The following is a 26,083-nucleotide window of genomic DNA, read 5'->3' as shown; positions in this document are numbered from 1 at the left end:
GGTTGGACAAGGGAAGGCTGGATGAAGAGTCAGGAACCAGGAGCTCAAAAGGCAACACACACTGCAAGGGCAGGAGACGTGATGCTGAGGCAAGATGGTACTGCGAGGCCCTCAGCCTGATGTCATCAGAGGGCCCCACTCAGCGTTTCCCACTGCAGGGCCTATGTAATGTGAGCACATGTGCACGCAAGCACGCGCCTAAGGGTCAGTGCGGTCTCGGGCTGCGCTGGATTGTGCTCGGAGCAGGAAGCTGAGTGCTGACCATGGGATGGGTCGGGCCATGTTGGGGGGTGAGAGGCGGCTCACGAGGCCTTCCCATGACCTTCCAAATGTAACAGGGAGTGGGGGGGGGGGGGGGGGGCGGTAAACACACAAATGCAAGCAGAAAAGTGATTTTGCATCTATTTTTACATGTACTAGAAAGGCATTCTTGGGATAGGGATCCATTTACATGTATTAAGCAAGCATCATCATATACACCTGCTCCCAAGCAGGCATAAAGTGTGTGTGTGTGTGAGAGTGTGAGTGAGTGAGTGAGTGTGTGTGTGTGTGTGTGTGTGTGTGTGTGTGGTGCAGGATTCCATGTACACCTACGCATCAAGCCTCCTCTGAAAATTTGGGATGAGGTCTGCATTTACTTTCTGCACGCAAACTTTACCCTTACACAGGCTTTTATAAACTACCTTCCCTAAGCACAACCCCACCTCTCCCCCACCACACATCTAATCGCCTGAGCTTAGCAGCATTTTCAAATACTCAGAAAAACCTTTCAATAAAAACACGCTGGGTATTTTGAGTCCTAATGGTAAAAGGGCATTTTAGAGAAAAAGCAATGATCAACTGAAAAAGAAAATCTTCAAAACTGCTCTCTTTTTAAGTGTGCTGTTTTGAAATCATCCTAGATGGGTATCTTATGACATGTTAAAGCTCAGAATTTTATTGTCCTGTGGTATCTCAATTTTGGAACACAAAATATCTAAGGTGTTGTTTTTTTTCAGGTAATCCCATGTGTTTACAGAATTCCAGTGCTTCTCAACCTTTTTTCTGTCGGGACACACCTGACAGATGGGTCTCACATGCGTGACACACTGAACACATGACCATCACAGGGCTAAATGTAAAAGTACAGTTTGCATCCACAGGAACCCCCTGACCCACAATTATGGACGTAAAGCAGAATTATGACATCCCCGTACAACTCACCTTACAAAAAAGATATTCTGGTTCTAGTGTCATCTCAGTAACAGCAACACAAACTCCTTCTACGTCCAGGCTCAATAGCCCTACTTATGAAAAGACAGCAGTTTATCACTAATGCATGTCCTCTTGAGAAAATACAACAAATAAGACTGATACAGTAAAATACCTCACCTCAGTCACATACACAGAACCGACCTAACATACTCCCCGGATCTGCAGTAATGCACATAAACTAATCTGCACAGTTACACCTGTATTATGGAATACACTCAAACAGGAGCAACCCTATCTATGAAAAGGCAACACTACAAATATTAAATCAGGTCCTAAAAACCAATACACCTCCTATTAGGAAAAAAGAACTAGCAAGCAGCTATAGATCCCCACACAGAAAGAATTGTAAAACTATACTAATAAGCAGAATAAATGTTTCACAACAACTATGAACAGAATAACATCCAACAATTAAAAACTCATAAAAATTATTTAAAATTCTCCAAACACCAATAAAAGATTTCAAAACAGCAGACACATCACATAATATTCAGTAATTAAAATGGCATTCAATCAAGAAAAATAAACTTAAAAAGCCACCTTTACTAACCCCCTCCCAGCAGCTCTCCTACTCCTCTTCCATGCAGGCCGTAGCACACCCCAGAAGCAGTAGTGGCTGAAGCTCTGTACTCATGGTCCTCTTCCGTAGGGCCCGCGACCAGTCTCTGTCTCTCACACACACACACCATACCAGTCACACCCCCATGACCAGTTTCTGTCTCTCACACACCAATTATCTACACCAGTCACCTTCCCAAACAGTCTCTCTCTCTCATATACACACACTTCCCACTCCCATGTTCTACTTTACATATACAGGCTTCTCACTCCCATGCTGTGTCTCACACACCCCTACATACCCAGGTTTTTCACTCTCATGCTCGCTCTCTCCACATGTACAAGCTTCTCATTCCCATGCTCTCTTTCACACACACCTCCAAACACCAATGCTTCTTACTTCCATGCTCTCTCACATGCACAGGTTTTTCACTTCCATGCTTTCTCTCTCTCACACACACACACACACACCAGTCATCTCCCTGACCAGTCACTTTCATTGTCTCTCATATATACACACACATCACCTCTCAGACCAGTTTCTCTCAATCACACACATCCTCTCACACACACACACACATGCTCTCAATCACACACACATTCTTCTCTTACACACAGGCTGGCTGTCTCTCTCTATCTCTCGCTTCCTGCCCCCCCCCCCCCCGCCCCGAGCACAAATGGTAGCTGCAGCAGCCTCCTCCTCCAGCCCCCGCAGGAATACCATCGCTGCAGGAGGATAATGCTGCTGTCTCCTTTGCCGATTGCCGGCTGCTTCGGATTTTGCTCCGGGCCCACGCGCTACTGCTCGGGGCTGATGCTGCTGCCGCTACTTTTCAATGCAGCACGGTTCTCTTTCTTCTTCCCGTGCACCCCACTTCCTGTTCCGGGTCATGGGGGCAGGTGCGAGAAGAAGAAAAGGCCCAGCCACAGTTGCCAGCCTCCACTACCACTGCTGCCGTTCCCATCTGGGTTTGAATGTGCTGATAGCCGTGAGACAACGGCAGCAGTGGAAGATAGTCTGCCTCTTGCTCGGTGAAGGAAGAGTAGCGGGAGACCAGTAGCACGCGACACACCAGTTGAGAATCGTTGTTCTATTCAGACTACTGATATGACGTTTCCTGCAAATCACAGAAACCTACGCCAAAAAATTAGAACAAAATTTCAACAACTAGGTTAGCAAATCTCAAATTTGGCCACTGTGGCCACATGCAGCCACCAACAGATTTTATCTGCAGCCACCACATGAGGGCATCAGTTAACATTAGATATTTTACAAAAACAACAAAAAAAAAATGCCAACTTGACCACCAGCAAGAGTTTGTGGCCATACCCTGAGGCCACCAAAACATTTATTGTGTGAAGCTCTGAAGTAAGATTAATAAAACATACTTTGGAATTCGCTTCCAAATACACTAAGGTTAATCACTGATCACAAGGAATTTAAGAAGGTACTAAAAACTTATTTATTTAAGATGGCCTTTGCAGGACTTGTAGAAACGAATCCATCGCCTTAAAGACTCTCATATTATTAACGGTTATTCATTTAACATACATAATACTTTCAATAGCTTACTCATGTTTAGCCAAACCATGTGAAAACAGTGGTTATTGTTTTTCCTCTACTTTCAGACTTTTCTTGTTTTTTTATAAAATTAGTATAATTATGCTAAAGAATTAGGGATTATAAACATACATTGTATTTTGTTTCTATCTATTAAAATACAAATAGAGAAAGTAAAGTATTTGTTTGTTTTTTATATATTTGTTTTTTGTTTAATTATCACTTTATTTTATTCTTTTTATCGGAAGTTGTAAACCGTCTTGGTCAGACTTTGTCTGTGAAAATCGGTATAGAAATGCTATTAAATAAATAAATAAATATAGCTATAGATTGGAGAATCAGGCAAAACTAAGGCAAAAAGTGCAAACATTAAATCAGTAGGCTTGAATTATTTTGAAATAAATACCTTGGGCAAAAGAAGTGCTAATTTCCGGTAACTTCTGAAGAGAGAAAAAGTTCTATGCAAAAAAAAAAATAAAAATTGTGCAAGCAAATATTTGGTCAAAATGCACTGCAAAACGTATGCTCCTAAGCCTTAAATTTAAGGATAGGGTTAAAAATGAGTGACCTCAACAGCAGCAAGACAAGAAAGCTCACAATGCACTTGCGTGCCATCCAGAAGATGCTCAGCGAGGATTCACTCCCATTGATAACTACCTCGTTACACACATCTCTACTCCCACATAAGAACATGATCCCAAAGGTTGTTGGCAAAGGAGTCTTTTGTACGTTCTGTCTACGCAGCAGGCCTGCTTAGTAGACACTCGGGACGCTTGCTCTTTCAGTAGCAAGTGCCACGTGTTGGAACTTGCCGCCAGAAGCTCTGCGGCTGGTTACACATACGAAGGCCTTAACAAAAATGTTAAGAGACTTCTCTGCTTCAGCAGGCAGTTAATGAGTAGGGGCATATATTTCAGGAAATTTCTGGTTTGCATGTTTGTCTTGTCTTTTTTTTTTTAATTTTAAATCAGTATTTTATAATACTCCAAATATTTGTAGCTAAGTTTCATTTTGTGATTTTATGATGAATGCTCTGTGAGCTGCCTAGAGCTTTGGTTTAGGTGGAACATAAATATGTGAAAAATAAATCCAATCTATTTGAGAGCTACCTTTACATGTCTAGACAATTAACTGCCTGGAATCTTAACCACAGGGTTTTCAAACCGGTGGCCTGACCAAGATCGTCACTTGGTGTTCTCCACAGAAAAGAGAATTTTAATTCAGGATGCTCTTCTATCCAGGATAGGAGAAAGCCAATGAGGAAGATGACAAAAAGTAACGTGGATAAGGAACAGCATCCTACAAACAGTCAAGCTGCTGGCAGCTGGGACGCACCCCTGTAGTGTGGACTGGAATAAAAACGGGTCAGCTGGCCTCTCTCTGCTATAATCCACCAAGTTTCTATGTAAAATGGGCGCTACATAAACACACTCCCTCAATGGACAGTCTAACAAGGCCTTGGACAGCTGTAGGTTCCTAGACCACAAGTACACCATTACCTAATGAATATCTTAAGAAAAGACAGTCCCTTTTTAACATATGTACAAACACTGTCATTGCTTTTGAAACGGGTATACAGCAGGATAATGGAGAATTGTGCCAGTTCTTACCTCCAAAAGAGCAGCTGCAGGATCCCCTTGCAAACTCTTTCCCAGTTTGTCAACCTCATCTAACAGGAAGACTGGGTTATTGACTCCGACGGTCTTCAGACCATTGATGATTCGACCAGGCATGCTGCCGACGTAAGTGCGCCTGAGGGGAGGGGTGGACAAAGAGGGAAACGTTAGTCTGCAATACGGAAATCAGAACTCTTTTAGGGCTGAATGAAGCGATAACTAATTATAATAAATAACTCTACAAAGCGGCTCTGCACTTAGACATACAAAGCACGACTTGCTGTATGTAGTCCCTTACAAGAATATATTATAAAAAATATTGCAAGTCATAATACTTATTAAAAAAAAAAACCAAATGGTCAGAGCTGTGATTTTTCTCTCTGAAAAGTACGATCTTCAGATGATTAAATGCCTACATAAGTCATCGATTGTTCCAAAAGCGCCCCAGCTGGTGTTTTGGCCCGTGACAATTTACACAGGAGGATTTTAGGGAGATGCGCTGCAGGCTGTCTTCCATTTTCAGTGAGCCCAGTTCAATCATTAACCAACACCATTTTGGTTTTGACTGGCAGTTTCCTCCTGCTCCACTGGACCTCCGGCTTAATCTTCCCCTGCCGTGAACCTTCAGCAACTATCTGGAGATTTCTGCCGAGTTTTATGTCCCCTCCCAACTTACTTATTCCAGCCACGTGACAATCCCCAGCTGAGAGACTTGCACCAGGGCTCCTTCCCGAACCCCGAGATCAGGAGCCCCAGATCCAGTCACCAAGGGTCGCACACCACTGTATGAAGATTGACTCCCTCCCCCCTCCTAGAGCTGGAAATGCCACCTCCACAGCTAAACAGTGCAGAAAACCCAACCTGGTTCTCACGTGGCAATGCACACTGTCACTCAGCCACTGAGTGGCAAGGCTGTCCTTGGGAGAGAGGGAGTCGGGGGGTGACCATACCAGGCCCCCACGCCACACTGATAGCCCTGTTCCCGACACAGCATCGTTTGTCCATGCCCCCCACCCCTTCTTCCCAACCACCTGGGGACTGAAGAAATAGTTGCTGCTCTCTCCTTTTTTGATGGGAAGATCGAAGAATCTCTGCTCCATGTGCTCCTCAAGCTGCAGCGAGGTGAGAGGTGGTGCTTCCTGCCTCTCCGGCCTGCAAAGGACAGCAGAGCCGGTGGACTGCTGCTTCTGAGCGACTCAGGACGTAGAGCGGCCGACGAGAACAGGAGCTGATTAGAAGCAGCACACTTTTCTTGCCAGCTGGGCCAGAGCAGGGGAAGGGTGGGTGAGGGAGCGGCAGGGGCAGGGGCCCCCTGAGAGATAAGGAGCAACCTTCAAGCTAGGGAGTGAGGGGTGAAGTTGGAAAGAAGAGAAAGTGAGTCTGGGGGAGGGAGGGGGGAACAGTGGGGAAGGAAGGAAAGAAAGGCATGAGTATGGGGAGGGAGGGAAGAGAGGAGAGGAGAGGAAAGAAAAAGTACAAGTGTCATGTATAAAAAAACCAAAAAGAACCAGCACTGGCTGGTTTGCACTGGACCCTGCACCACCAGGCCAAACTTGGCTGAAGCAGCTAAAAGAGATCTGCAATTATTTGCTGAGTTTTATCTGGGCTAAGTATATTCCTTGTAATATTTTGTGCCTTGGCGGGGGGGGGGGGGGGGGGGGGGGGGGGGGGGAGGGGAAGGTTACCTTCCTTGTGACCTTAAGTTCTAAAGAGTGCGATGATTAGAGCTGAAAGCCCAAAAAAATTCCTGCAAGTGATTACAACATGTTTAGTTTCAGAAACCCAGGAAAAAAAATGGTTTACAGTGGGCTCTGGTAGAACAAGACATTTGACAGACGCTCACCTTTCCCAACTTCACAGCATCCTGTACATCAAACCCCACTCCCACAGAAATGTCAGAAATCTAGGATCCAAAAACCCTAAAAAATGCTTTCTCAGCACTGGAGAATGAAGAAACCTCAGCAATAGATATTGAAGTGACTTCTAAAAGTGAAGTCACCCAACGCACCCAGAAACCCTGCAACAGAATCAAATATCAAAAGAAAGCTGCTTCTGCTGGAGACTCAGAGGAACCAATTTGGGAGCACATTTTGATGGTGATACAACACAGTTAAACGCCTTACAGGATCCTCAGCTAATCGAGATTCAAACCATAGTCCAAGTCATTGAAGAAGAAAGTAGAAAGCATCAGCGTGATCATCCATCTGGGGATCAATGACCTCAACAGAAATGGTATCCATGGAGTACAAAAAGATTTCCAAAATCTAGGAAAAATGATATGATATTTGACTTTTTGGAAGTATTACCTGTTCATGGAAAGGGAAATGAGAAGCTATGCCATATAGATAATTTCAATTCCTGGCTCAAAGCCTGGTATACAGAAAGTGCCTTTGGATACATTGGAGGCTGGGGGTCGTGTATGGAGCAGTAAACGGCGATATGGTAAGGATGGCCTACTTTTGTCTGTAGCAGGAAGGAGGATGGTGAGAAATTCAGATCATATATTACCAGACATTTAAACTAAAGAGAGGGGGGTGACAGGAGATGGCCAATGAAAGTGACATGTCACCCCCAAGCAATAAAAGATGTGGAGGAGAAAATAAAATCAATCAGCTCCAAAAAGCAGAACAGGTGTCTAGGAAGCACAACAAATCAAGGGAGAAAAATTGGAAAGCTATGACTAAAAGTGCTAGTTTGGGCAATAAAATCCCAGACCTGCAGGCCCTAATGGTGGAGGTGGACTTGGACATTGCTGCTGTTACAAAGGCATGGTTCATGGAGTCTCATGATTGGGATGCGGCCATCCCAGGCTATAACTTGTTAAGGAAGGACAGAGAGGACAGAAAAGAGGGAGGAGCAGCTCTGTAGGTCAGCTCTGTAGGGTCTGCTCTGTAGGTCAGCTCTGTAGGGTCTGCTCTTCGTGCAGACCCGAAGAGCAGAGCAAAACCTAAAAGTCTCCATCTCTCACCCGCAACTTCTACATTGAATCCCGCTTCCGGACACCGAACAACGCGCAGACGTCCAACCACCCCAGACATCAGATAACTTCGCACAGTGAGTAAAACGGCACCCGTTACCTCTTCAGCAATTCACATACACAACGGCCAGCCACTCCAGGACTCATAACGCTACTCGTAGTCTGAATCGCACCTCCCCCTCCCTATTCCTCCTACTCCAGATCTCTACAGACAATTAATCCAACAACTCTCCTTTAAATCAGCTGATCCCCTCTCTTACCTAGCCAGACATTCTAGCCAATCCTTCATTTCTCTGTATTCCTAAGCTTGTTCATAGTCTTCCATTGTGATGAACAACCATCCTCACAGCACTCTTACGGTGTGATGAACAACCATCCTCACAGCACTCTTACGGTGTGATGAACAACCATCCTCACAGCACTCTTACGGTGTGATGAACAACCATCTTCACAGCACTCACACAGTGTGATCAACAACCATCCTCACAGCACTCACACAGTGTGATCAACAACCATCCTCACAGCACTCATACAGTGTGATCAACAACCACCCTCAGAGCACTCACACAGTGTGATCAACAACCACCCTCACAGCACTCACACAGTGTGATCAACAACCACCCTCACAGCATTCACACTCATACAGTGTGGTCAACAACCATTCTCACAGCATTCACACGGTGTGATGAACAACCATCCTCACAGCACTCTTACGGTGTGATGAACAACCATCCTCACAGCACTCACACAGTGTGATCAACAACCACCCTCACAGCACTCACACAGTGTGATCAACAACCACCCTCACAGCATTCACACTCATACAGTGTGGTCAACAATCATCCGCTCAATATTCATACTGCGTGATCCAGCAGCATTCAGCAGTAGGCAGCTACTCCAACATCCACCAAACTTCCATACTCAACCATTCAACGCACTCAAATTCTCATCTGAGCTCATCACTCGAGCATCACTAACACTACAGTCAGCATGACGCCGAGATGTCAGATTCCGATTCTTCAACATAACCTACTCACCACAGGAAAAACCACCTTGCTACAAAGATCACGCAACTACACAGCCCTTATCCCTATTATGATTTCTCCTCTCACCCAATTACTAGGACTAACACTATTTTCCCTTTCGCTATTCAACGCTCAATCTCTCACCAAAAAATCTCTGATCCTCAATGACTATCTTTTGGACTCCAACCCAGACATCTGTGCCATAACAGAAACTTGGCTTAAACCAACAGATATTGCTATAATAAATCAACTCCCCACCGACCTCTATGACTTCTTTTCCCTCCCTCGTCTCAAAAAAAGAGGAGGGGGCATTCTTTTGGCAGCCAAAAAAGATTTGAAATTTAACCAACTCTCAGTCAAAGCAGTCCCTAAACTTGAAATAGGACTTTTCAAAACAGCTCAACTCCAAGTCCTACTCGTGTATGCCCCTCCAAGCGTTCTGGATTCAGATGCCTCCCCCATTGTAGAAATAATTACTACACACTTAAATCTGGAATCCCCGGCTATAATTTTAGGAGATTTTAACTTACATGTTGATAACCCTACACCCACCACCAATTGCGAAGCTCTACTTACTGCCCTCTCAGCTATGGGATTTGAACAGATCATTAACAAACCCACCCATAAAGCTGGACACACCTTGGACCTTATCTTCGTAAATACAGGGATCAAATACACCTCACCTCCTTCCTGCACCCCTGTCCCATGGTCAGATCATTCTCTAATCACCGTCACTTTTTCTCTGACACAATTCAGAAAACATCTCCCCTCGAAATCCTCATGTCTCTACAGAAGACCCTGCTCATCCGACGACCTTAACAGCCAGCTCACCTCAGAGCTTCCTCACATTAACCTCTCTGACCCTAACTCAGCCATCCTCTCCTGGAACAACATCACTGAGGCAGTAGCAAACAAACTTTGTCCACTATCAGCAAAAAATCTAAACCCAAACCCAGCAAAAAGACAACCATGGTTCTCAAACAACCTCCATAAACTTAAACAAAGCCTAAGACACAAAGAAAGCAAATGGCGTAAGGCACCCTGCCCCAGCACCTTAGCCGCCTACAAACTAGCTCTACATCACTACAAGAACTCTACCCAAAAATCAAAAAGGGATTACAATGCTAGCAAGATTCATGACCTTGTATTTGACGCCAAAGCTCTTTTTGCTTACATATCTAACCTGACACACATCAACATACCAGATATTCCCATAGACCTAGCTCAATCTAAAGCCGAGGAATTGGCTATTTTCTTCCAAGACAAAATATCTAACCTGCTAAAGCGACTGACCCCCAGCAACAATTCTCGCCCTAATGCGCCACAGATACAAAACAAAGGAACCTCCTTTGAATCATTCCAACCCATCACAGCCTATGAGATTCTTCTGTTACTTAAAAAAATGAAACCTTCCTCCCACCCCTTCGACCAAATACCCACAAAGCTCCTCCTTCTAATACCGGAAACGATATCCAAAACTCTGGCAGATATCATAAACTGCTCATTATCCCAGGGTCTATTTCCAGAAGACCTAAAACTAGCTTCGCTAAAACCACTCTTAAAGAAACCTAATCTAGACCCCAAGGACCCCAACAACTTTCGTCCGATTTCCAATCTTCCATTTATTGCCAAGATAATGGAAAAGCTGGTCAACACTCAACTCTCCAACTACATTGAAGATCACAAAATACTTTACCCCTCACAACATGGTTTCCGTAAAGCTTTAAGCACAGAGACGCTACTCATATCCCTGACAGACCACATCATCATGGGGCTAGACAAAGGCCAATCCTTTCTACTTATCCTTTTGGACCTTTCGGCCGCATTTGATACCGTCAAACACTCCATCCTCATCAATCAACTTGCGAACATAGGAATCTCAGGAACTGCCCTATCATGGTTCAATACTTTCCTCAACAACAGAGGCTATAAGGTCAAGATACATAATAAGGAATCCTCCCGCTTCTCTTCAGCTTTTGGAGTTCCTCAAGGCTCCTCCCTATCCCCTACACTCTTTAATATTTACCTTCTACCGCTATGTCAACTGCTAACCCACTTGAAACTAACTCACTTCCTATATGCAGACGATGTGCAGATCTTGATCCCCATCAAAGAAACCATCTCCAAAACTCTTGAATTTTGGGAAATTTGCCTTAAAGAAATCAATCGCCTCCTCTCGAGTCTAAACCTGATATTAAATACAGCCAAGACGGAACTTCTCATCATCTTACCAGAAAATAGCAACCCACCTCCATGTCCTCTAACCCACCATCTTACCACCCAAACAAGGGATTTAGGCGCAATTATCGACAACCATCTTAATCTAAAATCCTTCATCAAACAAACTACTAAAGACGGATTCTATAAACTTCAAGTACTTAAAAGAATCAAACCGCTCCTTCACATGCGAGACTTCAGAACGGTCCTTCAAGCAGTAATCTTTTCTAAGATAGACTACTGCAATTCCATCTTATTAGGTCTCCCTTCTGCTTCCATTAAACCCCTTCAGATGCTTCAGAATTCAGCTGCGAGAATTCTGACTAACACCAGGAGAAGAGACCACATCTCTCCCATTCTCAAGAACTTGCACTGGCTGCCAATACACTTTAGAATTATCCACAAATCCCTCACCATCATCTACAAGACTATCCATCACCAAGCATCCCTCAATCTTCAAATTCCACTCAGAAAGCACACATCCACCAGACCCATCAGAGAAGCCTACAAAGGATCACTCCTTGTTCCACAAACCAAAACCACTCACCACCTAACCTACAGAGACCGAGCCTTTTCCACAGCCGGACCTTCACTATGGAACTCTATTCCTCCCGATCTAAGACAAGAACCATGCCTTCCTACTTTCAGAAAAAGGCTTAAGACATGGCTATTTAAGCAAGCCTTCCCAGATCCATATTGAAAGACAGTAACATCTTATAAGACACTACACAATATTATGTAAATTATTAATGTAAATAATTCATCTTTACTACTCAACTATCTTACTCTAATTCTCTCCCCAGTTTTATGACCCTGTTGTAATGTAACTTTTATTTCTTTGCACTTGTTTATGTTCTGTTTTTGTGCACACCCTCTTGTTATTTGTAAACCGGCATGATGGGGTTCCTAATCTTGAATGCCGGTATAGAAAAATCTATAAATAAAATAAATAAATAATAAATAAAAACAATATCCAAGCAACTGAATTGCAAGGACGTGGGGTAAAGAAGCAGCATTATGGACCATCCTAAAAAGAGAAGATGGTGCTTCCATTTTTATTGGTGTGATCTACGGGCCTCCAACCCAAACGGATGAACTGGGCAGAGACTTTATTGAGGACATCCAAAAGTTGGGAAAGAAGGGAGAAGTGTTGCTCATTGGCGATTTTAATCTGCCGGATGTGGATTGGAGCATCCCTTCTGCAAAATCTGCAAAAAGTAGAGAGATAGTGGATGCCTTTCAAGGTGCTTTGCTCAAACAAATGGTAATGGAACCTATGAGGGAGGATGTGATACTCAATCTAGTGCTCACTAATGGGGATGTCTCTGATGTTCGGGTAGGGGCTCACCTGTGCAATAGTGATCATTAGACAGTATGGTTCGACATTGTGAATAGGATACAGACAAGTCAAACAAAGACCCGAGTTTTGAATTTCAAACACACAGACTTTGGGGAGGAGTCAAGATGGTGGCCTGACTGCAAGTGACTGGTGGGTAATACTTCCTCTGCCGATAGAAAGGTTTATGAGAACTTTGCCTGGAGGATTTCCTGGCTGAGGACGGCCCTTCTGAGGCACCAGCGGACAGTTGTTGGAGGGTATCATGATGGTTCTTTAGCTGCACCATCGCATCCCGGACCTTATCCCCGAAAATATTCTCGCCTGTATTGGGGAGGTTGGCGAGCCTATCCTGGACCTCCGGCCGCAGGTCCGAGGCTTGGAGCCAAACCATTCTTCTGGCGCTGATAACGCACGGCGGCTAAGCGGGCTGCAGTTTCAAAAACATAGTAGGTGGAATGCACCTCATGTTTTCCTGCTTCCAGACCCATTGAGGCAATAGCAGTAAGGGCTTCCTGTTGTTGGGGAAAGCCCTCTGCAAAATCCTGGACTTGCTTCCAGAGATTTCAGTTGTACTGAGTCACGTAGAGTTGGTAGGCCGCAATGCGGGCAACCAACATGGTACCCTGAAAATCTTCCTCCCTATGGCGTCTAACTCCCTATGCTCATGTCCCGGAGGGGCGGAGGTATGGGTGTGGGAATGCCGGGCCATCTTTAAGTCGGACTCCACGACCACAGACTGGTGGGGGAGCTGTCTTCTCTCAAATCTCAGGACCTGATGCACTAAGTAGATGGCATAAGCCTTTCTGTTAACTGGGGAGACTGAAATGGGATGTTCCCACATGTGGAGGAGGAGTTCCTTGAAAATATCGTGGATTGAAACCACCACGATTTCCTTAGGAGTGCCGATGAACTGGGGAACTTCCAGCATCTTGTAACACGCGTCCTCCTCCGTAAGGAGCTGAAAGGGGATGGCCTTGGCCATAACCCTGACAAACCCCGCAAAGGAGAGGTCCTCAGGTGCTAAACACCACCATTCTTCTGGAGGAGAGGCTCAGAGAGGGGGGTCGTCGGAGTAATCTAAGGATGAGTCAGTGGAGTCATGATCCCAAGGGTCATAGGGACCTCACTTGGGCCAGGTCGCTGAGGATGAGGGCCGTGAGGGCACCGACGGTGCCGATGGATCCCCCAGCATCGGGGGGGGGGGGGGGGGGGGGGGGGTGGATCACAGGGGTCCGGCAATGGCTCGGGGAACCGTGGACAAGGGAACATAGCAGCGGCCATATCTTTCTCCTCAGAGTACCCGGGATCACTCCGATGGAGGGCATTGGTAGCCGGTGGAGGGCATCGGTGGCCCCTCATGCACCAGCTGCATCGGTAGGACTCCAAGGACATCCAGACACTCCAGCAGAGGTGCTAACAGAGGGCGGAGGCTCGGGCACTGGTAGGGGGCTGATGGCGTTGGCAGCTCAACGCTTTGCAGCACTTTGAGCACCGCCAATTGCACCCTGCAGTCCAACTCTTCCTGGAAGTCCTGGATGGCCAGGACCGATGGATGGGGACGAGGCTTATCCTCGGGTCCCCTAGGAGGCATAGCGCCCTGCACCAGTGTCAGTGGGGAACGCCTCGGGATACAGGGGGCACCGTAAGATGAGGCCTCTGATGACAGGTGCCGTTTTGATGGTGGCTCGGCATTTGCCGATGCCATTCCGGATCCGGAACAGGGTCTAGACGATGACCAGTGTCTGTGCTGTGCTTACGGGACAGATTCTGATGCTCGGCCCGGTCTTTTGCCGGGACCGAAGAAGTCGATGACCCCGAGGTCCAGGAGAGTGGAGAGGCCATTGAGGGTTGATCTCCTTCTCCCCGGTCCTTGGAGGTGCTAGATAGGGGGGGGGGGGGGGGGGGGGAGGTCGCAAGAGGGAGCGGTTCAGACAGCTCCCCGCAATCCTTAGGGGTGAAGAGACTGACGCAGTCGTGGAGGACTTCGGGGTCACCGAAAAGCTTCTCCATTTTGTCGAGGTGCGCCCGACGCCTTTTGAGTGTCATCTGGTCGCGCAGAAGGCACCCTCGGACGTCATGCGAGGCCCCCAGACAGACAAGCACGCCTCATGCAGATCCATGATGGGCATGGTCCGCGGGCACTGGGGGGCACCGATGAAACCCAGATGACGCCATGAAAAATACCCGGTGTATGGTCGATAACCGACAGACAACGTGGGGTGGGGAGTCGGGAATCAAACTCAAGTTAGATAAAAATTCACCGAAAAGCTTACTGTACCGAGGAGACACGGACCATGAGGATCAGGAAAAAAACAGTGAAAAGAATCGCCGAAAAAAAATAGTTGGAGTTCCACAGCCCACGAGGCGACAGCACCGTGGAAAAGAAGAGACTGAAGGGGGACCTCGCATGGACACGTGGACAGTAGCAGGTTGGGCATGCTCAGTCTACCAACCAAAGTTTCTAGAAACGTTGACAAAAGTTTTCCATGCCGGGCTCCATCGGATGATGTCACCCACATGTGAGGACTACCATCCTGCTTGTCCTAGAAGAAGGTAAAGTTTGTCTATTTGCGGATGATACTAAGATCTGCAACAAAGTGGACACACCGGAAGGAGTAGAGAAAACAAAATGTGATTTAAGGAAGCTTGATCAGCAGTTGAAGATATGGCAGCTGGGATTCAATACCAAGAAGTGCAGAGTCAGGCATCTGGGATGCAGTAATCCCAAAGAACTGTTATGTGACAAGATAAAAAGACAGGCCCATCATGAATGAGCACAGTTAAATATTTTACAGTAATGTTTGACTCTTTTTCAATATAGTAAGCACAGAGATCATGCTTTCTCTTCTTAGATAAACCATGGCAGTATCTGGTAAGACTTAGATAGAAGTCAAATATTCTTCTCTAGCAAAAAAAAAAAAAAAATCTGACAAAGGATTTGAATTGTGAGTTTATAAAGCAGCAAAAACCAGCCAAGACAGGCTACTGCATGACTTGCTGGAAGTACACAGAGACTGAATGAACAGGATGTCACCAGGCGAAAAGATGACAGACACAGTGGGAACTATTTAAATCACTGGATGTGAATTTACTTCATTACATGCAACAAATATCATGCACATACTAGCCTAGATTTTAATGGGCATACTTTTTTTTTTACATCACCTGTTTATGAACAAGATTTTAAAAGGAAAGTGGGAAATCTTTCTTCACGCCACTCCATGAGTGACGCGCACAATATATGAACCCCAAAAACAGCCTAGAAAAATCTCATTTAAAACAAGAAAACAAAAACACAACTTTGGTACACTGCGCTAAATGCCTTACTATTAATAGTCCCAGCGATCAAACAACTATGCTATTCTTTGCCAAATGCTCGAGAGCCTAAAAGTCTGGAATACTGCCAAGCGCCTCTTCTGATTTCTAATCTTAAAATGTGTCTCTCGTGACTGCAAGTGAAAGCAGCAGCTTGCCATGCTGACTGCGCCTGAAGAACACGTTTCAGGGGTTGGCTCTCTTTGCCTGCCTTGCTGAAGCTCTCTCTCTCTCTCTTTTTTTTTCCTTGAAATGTTTTCAACGGACGTATCTTAAACCTAATGCTTGTGTGATGTAATGTCAGCATTCTGACCGGTTTCCCCCTTTAGGTTTCGAAAATCAGCGCCATAAAGCTTTTTGCTTTCCCCCTGTGCGGTCTCTGCCCTGCTTCCGATGTCTTTTCAACATGGCAAAGTGCTGCCGCTTTGCTTTTATCTTATGGCACCTTCGACCCGGCTTCCCTGCTCTTCTTCCTACGTCTGCAAATTTTAAATAGCGTCTGGCAGACAACTATTTCTGCTCTGTCGATAGAAGGTTGGTTTACTTTAGTCTTCTGAAAGCTTCTAATTCATTTGTAACTTGCTGGCAGGGGTCGTTGGCGAAGACCTTCACTACTCTCTACTCAACGTGCAATATCTCCTTTGCGAGAACAGTTTCCGGTACTGAGAGAGATCGACTAAATCAGGGGTTACCAAATCTGTCCTAAGGGGGGTCCCTCCCCCTCCCGGGTTGGTTGGGTTTTCAGGATATCCGCACTGAACATGTACGAGATAAATTTGTATGCAGCGGAGGCAGTGCACGTACATTTCTCTCTCTCATGCATATTCATTGCAGATATTCTGAAAAGCCGACCCACTGGGACACCTCAGGACAGGTTTGGCAGCCACTGAACTAAATAAGGTTTAATACACAAAGGTGCAAATTTCTACAGTTTGCACGTAAAACATACTGATTTACTGTTTGCAGATCACGTTCAGGTGACGTTTCAAAGGAGTCACACGGGTAATGTAACATACTAGCGTAGCAATTTTCAAAGTGCACTTGCACGTGGATCTTCTATGGATAATGCAATGAAATATATCGTAACAGTTTTCAAAAGCCCACTTACACGGGTAAACTGCATTTACACACGCATAACCCAGTTTTGCGTGTGTGAATGCTTTTGAAAACAAGGACCTTAATTACTTTTTTTCAGGGGGGGGGGGGAGGGATAGGCGCTCAGAAGTTTCTTCCTGTTTCCATGCACTTCTGGCTCAATCGGAACAGGGGCCGAGATGTGGCGCCACGAGGGTCCATTTACAAGTACCTGACGATTTCTCTCCCAGTTGCGTTTTCCCTCACAGCTTGCTTTAGCCCGGTCACTGCAGTGATGGTCCTCGGACGAGGGACGGTGTGGGGGAGGGGGAGAGCCATGCACCAAGGCTCCTTCCAGAACCATCCGAACTTGGACCTTAAAACCAGCCATTAGGTGTGCAATGGCTGCCATCCTCCCCCTCGTGAATGCTACCTCTGAAGACTGGGGCCTAGGAAGTGAACCCTGGTCTTTCGCGTGACAGCGCACCGGGCCGGTCCAACTAATTACTTTTCTATTTGCCTCCAGCCTTCAACAACCTATATCCTTTGCAAAGTTTTATGCAAACGGATGTTACCTTTCCGGAGTAGCCGAATACCGGAAGCAAGGAATTGAAGGCATAAGTGTAGGGAAACACAAGCGAAGTGAAACGACAAAATATACAGTGCTGACCTGCAGCACTCTGCACTGCTGAAACGGACCATCAGCAGCTTTCTTTTTGGACTGGTAAATTCCCCCTTTTTTTTTTCCTTCCGGCTCAGTCAGAACCAGGCAGGGCTGGAACGCCCATTTTATATACAAGGACAAACGCCGTGGAATACTTTACCATCACATCTGAAAGTTGAAAGCGTGTTTCCGAAATTCAGGAAGACTGTGAAGGCCCTTCCTGTTTCAGCAGGCTTTTGATTTATAAATTTTAACCTTTGGGTGAGAACAGATAATGCAAGTTTTAGGAGACTGAAGATGTTTTATTGTTTTAGTATTTTATAATTTTACTTGTTTTATTTGTATTGGTTTGTATTATAGGATAGATAATATTATGAATGTTTTTATGGAAGCCGCCTAGAAATGTGGCTAGGCGGTTTATACATTTTGAATAAATAAACAGGCCAGAGCTAGCGAAGGTTTGTAAACATGCAACGCCCCCACACTGCTCTCATGGGTTTTATCCATCAGAAATCATTACAGACTGACATCAACTGGAAAGGAACAGGTGTGAAGACGGTTGCACCCAGCAAAAGTGAAAGAGCATAGTAAATCAAATGGACATTGGCAGCGCTCACTATCACAATCTTTTGCATACACTATTACCAACAAAGAGTAGTGCTAGGCCTAGTATGAAATGAGGAAAAACCACCCGGGCCTCATGCAAGGTGTAAAAGGTGCATCAGTAATCAACATGTCCATGGGGAAAAAAGTTAATTAAAAAAATGGCATTATTGGAAAATCAAGCTAGCATCTAAACTGTCCTGAAATTTAGCTTTTGCTTGATTTTTTTTTTTTTTTTAGTTTTTGTTATTTTAGAACAAGCCACTATATGTTCACAAGATATGGACATTGTTGTTCCCTCAGTGATGCTGGTTTACAAAATATTTATTTGAATATTGCTTTTGTTTCCTTTTGTAAAAATCCACCTAAATCTGAAGCTACAAATTAAAAAACAAAACAAAAAAAACCTACCATCTCTGTGACCACCACAGTAATGCAGATTCATGACCTGCTGGGAAAATGGGTCACGTGAAACCTAAACTACATAATAGTGGATACCTTGTCAATTAAAATCGTAATTCTTGACCATAAATTCCCAATAAACAGCTGTGGGATAGCAGACCCTTCCACCCCTGCATAGTTTACTAGCATTTTAACATGAATATTGGTAGGCAGGGGATGGCAGATCCAAGCTGTGCCTCCTCCCCACACCACTGGCTTCTCTTCTCACCACCCCACCATCCTTCTCTTTCCCTACTCCATCTCCTCCCTCTCTCCCCCCCACCTTCATTCTGATCAGTGGCAGGAGGAAGAGAGAGGTGGTGGTGGGTGGTGCATCAGGTTGCTGTCTCCTCCGTCCGTGCCATTCAAAACAGCCGTCGCGTCCAGCGCTGTGGAGGTGGCGGCTGATGCACCGCTGCTCTTCTTTTCCTGCCACTGAACAGCTGCTGCCTGTCCAACCTGGCCCCAGACCTGCCCCACCGGCCAGATTTAGGTCAGGCCAAGGGCCACGCCATTTCCACACCTATGGTGGGCGGCTTGAGGACCAAACATTGCTGGGCTTCTTGCCCTCTTATGTTACAGCAATTACTGCTTCATACACTGATAATGGATAAAAGCCCCTGTCTAACCGTCTTTACTAAAACAGGTGCCAAATCTTTCCCTACAGCCTTATAATATTCACTAGTAAATGTAATCAGAACAGAGAGACTTTCTGGCTTTCAGTCCTGTAATAGCTGCTAATACTTCCATTATAACTACAAGAGAATTAAGAGCTTCAGCCTCTTCTTCTGGCAGCTCAAGGTGATTTACCTGTACCAGGAACTCCCGTTAGGTTCTCCTTACAGGAGGATACAGTACAGGATAGTAATCTATAAAAAGGAAGGCGCTATTTCATTAGGCACGGAAAAACGTTGGATTTCATTTGCTTAACGTTCCTAGATGATTCCTCTCCTCTCACATGCCTGGCTAAGATGTCTTCTGGCTTATTGCCACTCTTGAAGCAGAACCTCCGGTTCAATTTTATTAGTCGACCCCATTTAATAATAGATTAAAACGGGCTTCTAGCCCAACTTAGTTCTTTGTCTAATTCTTTTATGGATAGTTTCCAAAAATGCATTATTTTCTAATTCTAGGATTTTAGCTTCTCTGTTATTTTCCTAGCATCCATGTTTATGAAATGGCCCTTTACCACCATTTTCCTGATTTCCCATAAGGTTTTGATATCCACCTCCCTTGTCATCAAAAGCAAGGATTCCTTCCATCTCTCTATTAAATAATTGTATGATTGATTTTTATCTGTTAGAGGGACCAAAATCTTCAACTTTCTTTTTTTCTGTTCACTCATAAAATTCTATACCAACTGGAGCATGATCAGAAATATCTAGAGCCTCAGTCTCAAAATTCCTTAGACGTCATTTACCTGAATATTGTATTCACCACACATCTAGCCTATTGAGAAATTACTACTTACTTGATAATTTCCTTTTCTTTAGGACAGACAGATGAATCCAGAACCAGTGGGTTATGCACCTCTACCAGCAGATGGAGATGGAACAAGCTGATGTCACAATATATATATACATATATATATATATATACATATTGTGATGGAGTGCAGCGCTGCCGGAGGCAGGAATGGATAAGATTCCATAAGGCGGCTGGTAATACTAGAGCCAGCCAGCAGGGCCTATTTCAGACCGTACAGAAAAATGCCCGGGAGAGGGGCACCAGCCGCCAGCCAGCAGGGGGAGCAGGTGAAGACGAGAACTACAAATCCCAGGTTCCTAGAACCACCACCTGACCTGTAGGGAGAGCCTGGAGGACAGCAGGTGGCAGACTTGGACTAATGAGTCACACAGGTGAGCCTAGGGAGCTAGAGGAAGAGGGCGTGCCTAGGTAGCGGCAGTGGCCAGAAAAAGCCAGTGCCGGGAAGCAAAGGGGAAGGAAATGGAGGTAGGTTCCGGGGGAGAGGAATCCTCCAGCTGTCTCAGGGGCACAGCCTAGCCTGAAAAGGGAAACAGAGAACCTGTACCCTAAGGGAAGTTAGGGCAGGTGTGTTTGCGGGTGGACTGGAGAGCCGGGGGGGCTCAAACAGTGCCTTTGCTCCAGCACCTGTGTCAAGGGGTTAGACTGCTGGAGAGCGGGGGCAGGGTCATTTGTTCAGCTCCTGAGGGGACGGAGCCAATGTAACAGATTCAGCTACTCTGCTTTATAAAATTGCTTTGAGGAACTTCTTTCTCTCTGTGTTATCTTTGGGGGTTGGGGGACTGCTTCAACCCCACTCCATTCAAAGAGAACCCAGAAGCCCCGCAAAACCAGGGCCTGTGGAGACCTGAACCAAGGGAGTCCTGTGCGACTGAGGGACTCCAGGGATATCCAGGACTCGCGAGGGGCCTGAGCTGGAGGCAGTGGAGCGGCACCCAAGGCAGCACGGGCGGTGAGCCTTCACAATATATATATATATATATATATATATATACACATATATATATACATATACATATACATAGTATATATATATTCTCTTCAAAAGCCAATTGTGGACAGACTAGCAAAAACGTGATTAAAAACAGACAGCCAATTCTGTACTCAAACAACAAACTCTGAACTCAGACAAAAATGCATTAACACTAGTCTAGGGACTGCATTAACATAGAAACATAGATATGATGGCAGAAAAAGACCAATCGGCCCATCTAGTCTGCCCAGCAAGCTTCCACACTTATTTTCCCATACTTATCTGTTTCACCAACCACCAACTTCAGGGCTCTTGTTGGTTAACTGTTTGATTCAAATTTCCTGCCATCCCCTGTCATTGATGCAGAGAGTAATGATGGAGATGCATGAAAGATGAGTATAAGGCTTAATGGTTAAGAATAGTAACTTCCACATCAAGCAAGTTACCCTGATGCTTGTTTACCCAGACTGCACAGATCAATGCCTTGTTGGATGTTGTCTGAATGTAAATCCTGTTTTCCACATTTCCCCCGCCGTTGAAGCAGAGAGCAACACTGTATATGTATTCAAAGTGAAGTATCAGGCTTAATTGGTTTAGTGTAGTTACTGCTGTAATAAGCAAGCTACCTCCATGCTTGTTTACCCAGATTGTGAAGTTCTGACCTTGTTGGTTGTTGTCTGAATGCAAATCCTCTTTTCCACATTTCCCCTTGCCGTTGAAGCACAGAGCAATGTTGGAGTTGCATTAACCGTGCGAAGGGTTATTGAGTAAGGGTAGTATCACCAGGTAGTACCTGGAAACATGTAGTCATGCAGGAGGACCTTAGCACAATCATTCAGAGTCAAGGGCACAAGAGCATTGATACCCAAGGACGTCAGATCTCTCCTGCAACTGGAGAATCGAGGAACCTTCACATTGCGAGAAGTCACCAGCAGGTCTAGAAACAGAAGGCCCCAGCGATCCACAATCAGCTGGAATGCCTCATCCGACAATACCCATACTCCTGAGTCCAGACTCTGCCTGCTGAGCAAGTCTGCTCCGATAGTTTTCTTTTCCTGCAATGTGCGAGGCTGAGATCTCCTGAAGATGCTCTTCCACCCATTCCATAAGTTGGTCTATCTCCTGCAATATTTGCAGGCTCTTGGTTCCTCCCTGCCACTTGATCTAAGCCACCGTTATTGCATTGTCCAAAATGATTCAGACCGCTCAACCCTGCAGCCTGCAAGCACGCCAACCGGACTGCCCAGGCTTCCAGCCGATTGATGTTCCAGACATACTCTTCTGTATTCCAGCGCCCTTGTGCCATTACCTCCCGACAATGAGCTCCCCAGCCTTGGAAGCTCGCATCTGTTGTGAGTATCAACCAGTCTGGTGATGTCAGGGAAACTCCCTTTCTAAGATGATCCGCTTGCAACCACCACTGGAGGTGAGAGCAGACTTCTAGTGGCAGTTGGAGCCAAATCGAATAATCCTGAGACTGCAGATTCCATTGAGACAGCAGAGAACGCTGAAGTGAGCACATATGTGCCCTCGCCCATGGTACAACTTCCAGGGTTGCCGCCATCAATCCAAGTACCTGGAGATAGGACCACACTGTTGGGCGTATAGTGCTTACCAAGAGACGTACCTGAGACATCAACTTTTGAATATGAGCTTCTGGAAGAAAAACGTTGCCCTGCTTCGTGTCGAATCGCACATCCAAAAACTCCGACTGAGATGGCTGAAGACTGCCCTTGGCTAGGTTCACCACCCAACCGAGCTCCTGTAACAAGGAGATCAACTTGCGGGTCACCAATCTGCTCTCTTCCAGAGAATAAACCAGTTGTCTAAATACAGGTGTAGAAGGATCCCATCCTCTCTCAATGTTCCAATCGGATAGGAATATAGAATAATGCCTCAGACAGATCCAAGGAAGACAGAAATATCCCGAACTGCACTGCCCTTATCAATGAGAACAGTATATCCATGTAAAAATGAGACATCTGCAAATGACTGTTGACCCCTTTGAGATCCAGGATGGGGCAAAAGGAGCCCTCATTCTTAGTCACATTGAAATAAATGGAATATTGATCCGAAGCCCTCAGACTGAGGATCCTTGACAGAGTACACTCCACAGTCTGCTTCTTCAGCAGGGAGTGGCAGGGAGACACCATGAATATGTCCTGGGGATCACTGCGAAACTCCAGCGCATATCCTTCTTGTATAACCTTCCAGGACTCAATGATCTGATGTGATCTCGACCCACCTCTGATAAGTGCCCCCCCCCCTTACTCTTGTTTCTGGGGGTGGGTCAGCAAGCCTTCATTGGGAGGGTTGGGAGGTTGCACTACCCGAGCCCCCGCCTTGCCTGGGATGTCTGAGACAAAAGGACTGAGACCTGCCAAAAGGCCTCTGAGATGTCATCCCTCTGTAGGGACGAAAACTCTTGGAACCTCTGAGATGGCCCCCCCCATAGCAAAGGTCTGCAGCAACTGCTTCTTATTCTCCAGCAACCGAGGAACTGGAGATTTGCTCCACTTACTGGCCAGCTTCTCCAACTCGCTCTCAAATAAGAGCAAACCTTTAAAAGGCAATTTCATAAGATTAGCCTTGGATGTTGTATCGGCCAACCAATTCCTTAGCCATAACTGGTGTCTGGCCACTATTACCGAAGCCACTCCTCTGGCCGAGGTGCAGACCAAATCACAGCTCACATCTGCTAAGAAGGCAGCGGCGGGTTCCATAACTGCCCTGGAAGTCACTCCAGAGTCATCAACTGCCTGAGAGAGAAGTAAACAATTGTTGAGTGAACCACTAGGGAACAACAGGAAGCTAACTGCATGTCACTGCTTCAGGATTTTCTCAATTCTCCTATCATGCACATCCTTCAAGGCCACTCCTCCCTCTACAGGGATAGTTGTTCGCTTAGAAACGGTACAGGCAAGTGCATCCATTTTCGGGAAACGCAGACGCTCTCTCGCCATTGGATCCAGGGAGTACAGGCCTTCCAAAGTCTGACCCCCCTTTAAAATTTGCCTCCAGGGTGTCCCATTCAAGATCAATCAATTCTTGAATAGCTACCATAACCTTTAAAAAACAAGAGGCTTTATGCAAAGAAACCAAAATGGGATTCCTCTTTGGCTCAGGCATGGTATCTGCTCCATGAACTCCCAGCATCTTCAACATCTGGGAAATCAGGGCCGGCAATTCATCGCTATAAAAGAATCGCAACATAGTTCATTAGAACATATGGTTCTAATCGCAGAGGAATTTCACCATCCTCTAGAGAATCAGGATCTGCCTCATCATCAGTGCCCTCTGGATGCCTGTCAGGGATACTTGCTGCCTAAGCTGTACTTTGGCACTTAAATGCAGTACCAGAAGTGTGAGAGGCCGTCGCCTGAGGAATCAAGCTGACAGGATTGGACGGAGTTGAGGACTGTGACTGAAGAAAGATTTGCAATCCCTGAAAAAATTATACCCATGAATAGGCAGAAGGATCCATGCCAAAAACAGGAGGCACTTGAGCGGTGCTCAATGAGCCACCATCTCTTGGTGAGGAACCAGTTAAAGAAGTTCAACTATCAGGCATTTCTCCTGACACATCTTTACCCATGACCGAACCAGGCTTAATGAAATCAGAGGAAGCTAATTCTTCCTGAGCCTCAAAACAGCGCTGGCACAAGTTAGAAGGTACACCAGGCTGAGACACCCGAATATGACAGGCGGCACACAAGACAAGGCGCTTAGGCTTCTTAGCTATAGGCGCCATTATTATTTTTTTTTTATATACGTCCAAAATTTAGGCATCCAGGAGCTAGGCATCCCAAGACCAGGTGCCGCTCAACTTAGGCTAACACAAACATACACCGAAATGTGTGCACTGGATAAGCACATGTCCAAGCCGGGTGCCTCTTAACCTGGACGCCTAAGCCACTTTCAACTAAGTCTCCAAAACTTGGATGCGGTATCTGGGCGCACCACTGAAAAAACGTCCTCTAGAAGGCAGCCAAATGCATAGGCAAAAGCGCACATAAACACTGTCGCGATCTACCACGCAGTGGAAAAGCCTCTGAGCGGGGCCTAGACACAAGAGGCTGCTCAACCCGCCAAGCTGCCCCCTTGTCCCTGGACTTTCCTTGGGGCAGGACGAACGTCGGAATGGTGCGCTGAGCTCGGAGACCAGGAAAGAGGAATCCCTGAACAACCCTCCTTCACCGTGTCTATAAGATATCTTTTTTTTTTTTTTTAAATCTTACCTGAGCTCAGCCCTTCCCGGCTAAGTACAGAGATGGTCTCCGGTTGCGGGTGAAGAGGGCATAAGCCGTCACCGCCGCGCTCGACTTCCTGCACCGCTGCCTTTAAGCTTTCAATCAGCTGTCCATGCCAGATGAAAAACCAGCTACCGGACCAAGACATACTTCTGAGACATCACAGAAATTACCTCAGGAATCCTCAACTAGGGGCAGGACCATTTAGTATCACCGCAGGAGAGCAGGGCAATCAATTTTCCTTTTAAATTCTCCTTCTAAAATCTGAAGCAATCCCCATAGGGAGATGCACGTCCAACATCTGCTGGAGACAGGACAGAGAATACTGGCAGGCTGATGTCACTGCAGGAGTGTAATATATACTGTGACAGTCAGTTTGCTCTGTCTCCATCTGCGGGTAACTCGCTGGTTCTGAATTCATCTGCCTGGACGCTAAGAAAATTATCATTTGCATAGGTTGGACTACAACATGTAATCTCTCTCCTATGGATGCATTGCGCTTTATGAAATTAAGAAGATCACGTTCTCAATGGTTTCTTTTAACAAACTTGGAAAGCTCCTCCCCGACACGGATGTGTTGCGGCTCTGAACCTCTTTTATGCAACACATGGCCCATAATTAAATTAAAAGCCTTCTCCTATCACAACTACATTAGAACCGAGTGTAGATCACATCAAAGACCTCATGAAAGAATTGTCTGCCATTATAATTTGAATCATATCCATTCACCA

At 45.8% G+C, this 26,083-nt stretch overlaps 1 protein-coding gene across 1 annotated transcript in view; it reads right to left on the bottom strand.

Moving 5' to 3' along the window:
* LONP2 (lon peptidase 2, peroxisomal) overlaps nt 1-26,083 on the bottom strand; it is a 241,528-nt gene that overhangs the window by 153,740 nt on the left and 61,705 nt on the right. Inside the window, exon 8 of the mRNA XM_029608478.1 lies at nt 4,984-5,125. Coding sequence (XP_029464338.1) covers nt 4,984-5,125 — 142 coding nt within the window. The remainder of the gene's footprint in view (nt 1-4,983; nt 5,126-26,083) is intronic.

This window comes from Rhinatrema bivittatum, chromosome 7, assembly GCF_901001135.1.
Source record: "Rhinatrema bivittatum chromosome 7, aRhiBiv1.1, whole genome shotgun sequence".
Taxonomy (NCBI): Eukaryota; Metazoa; Chordata; class Amphibia; order Gymnophiona; family Rhinatrematidae; genus Rhinatrema; species Rhinatrema bivittatum.
Note: the sequence above shows the minus strand (reverse complement) of the source record. Positions and strands in the feature narration are given on the sequence as shown.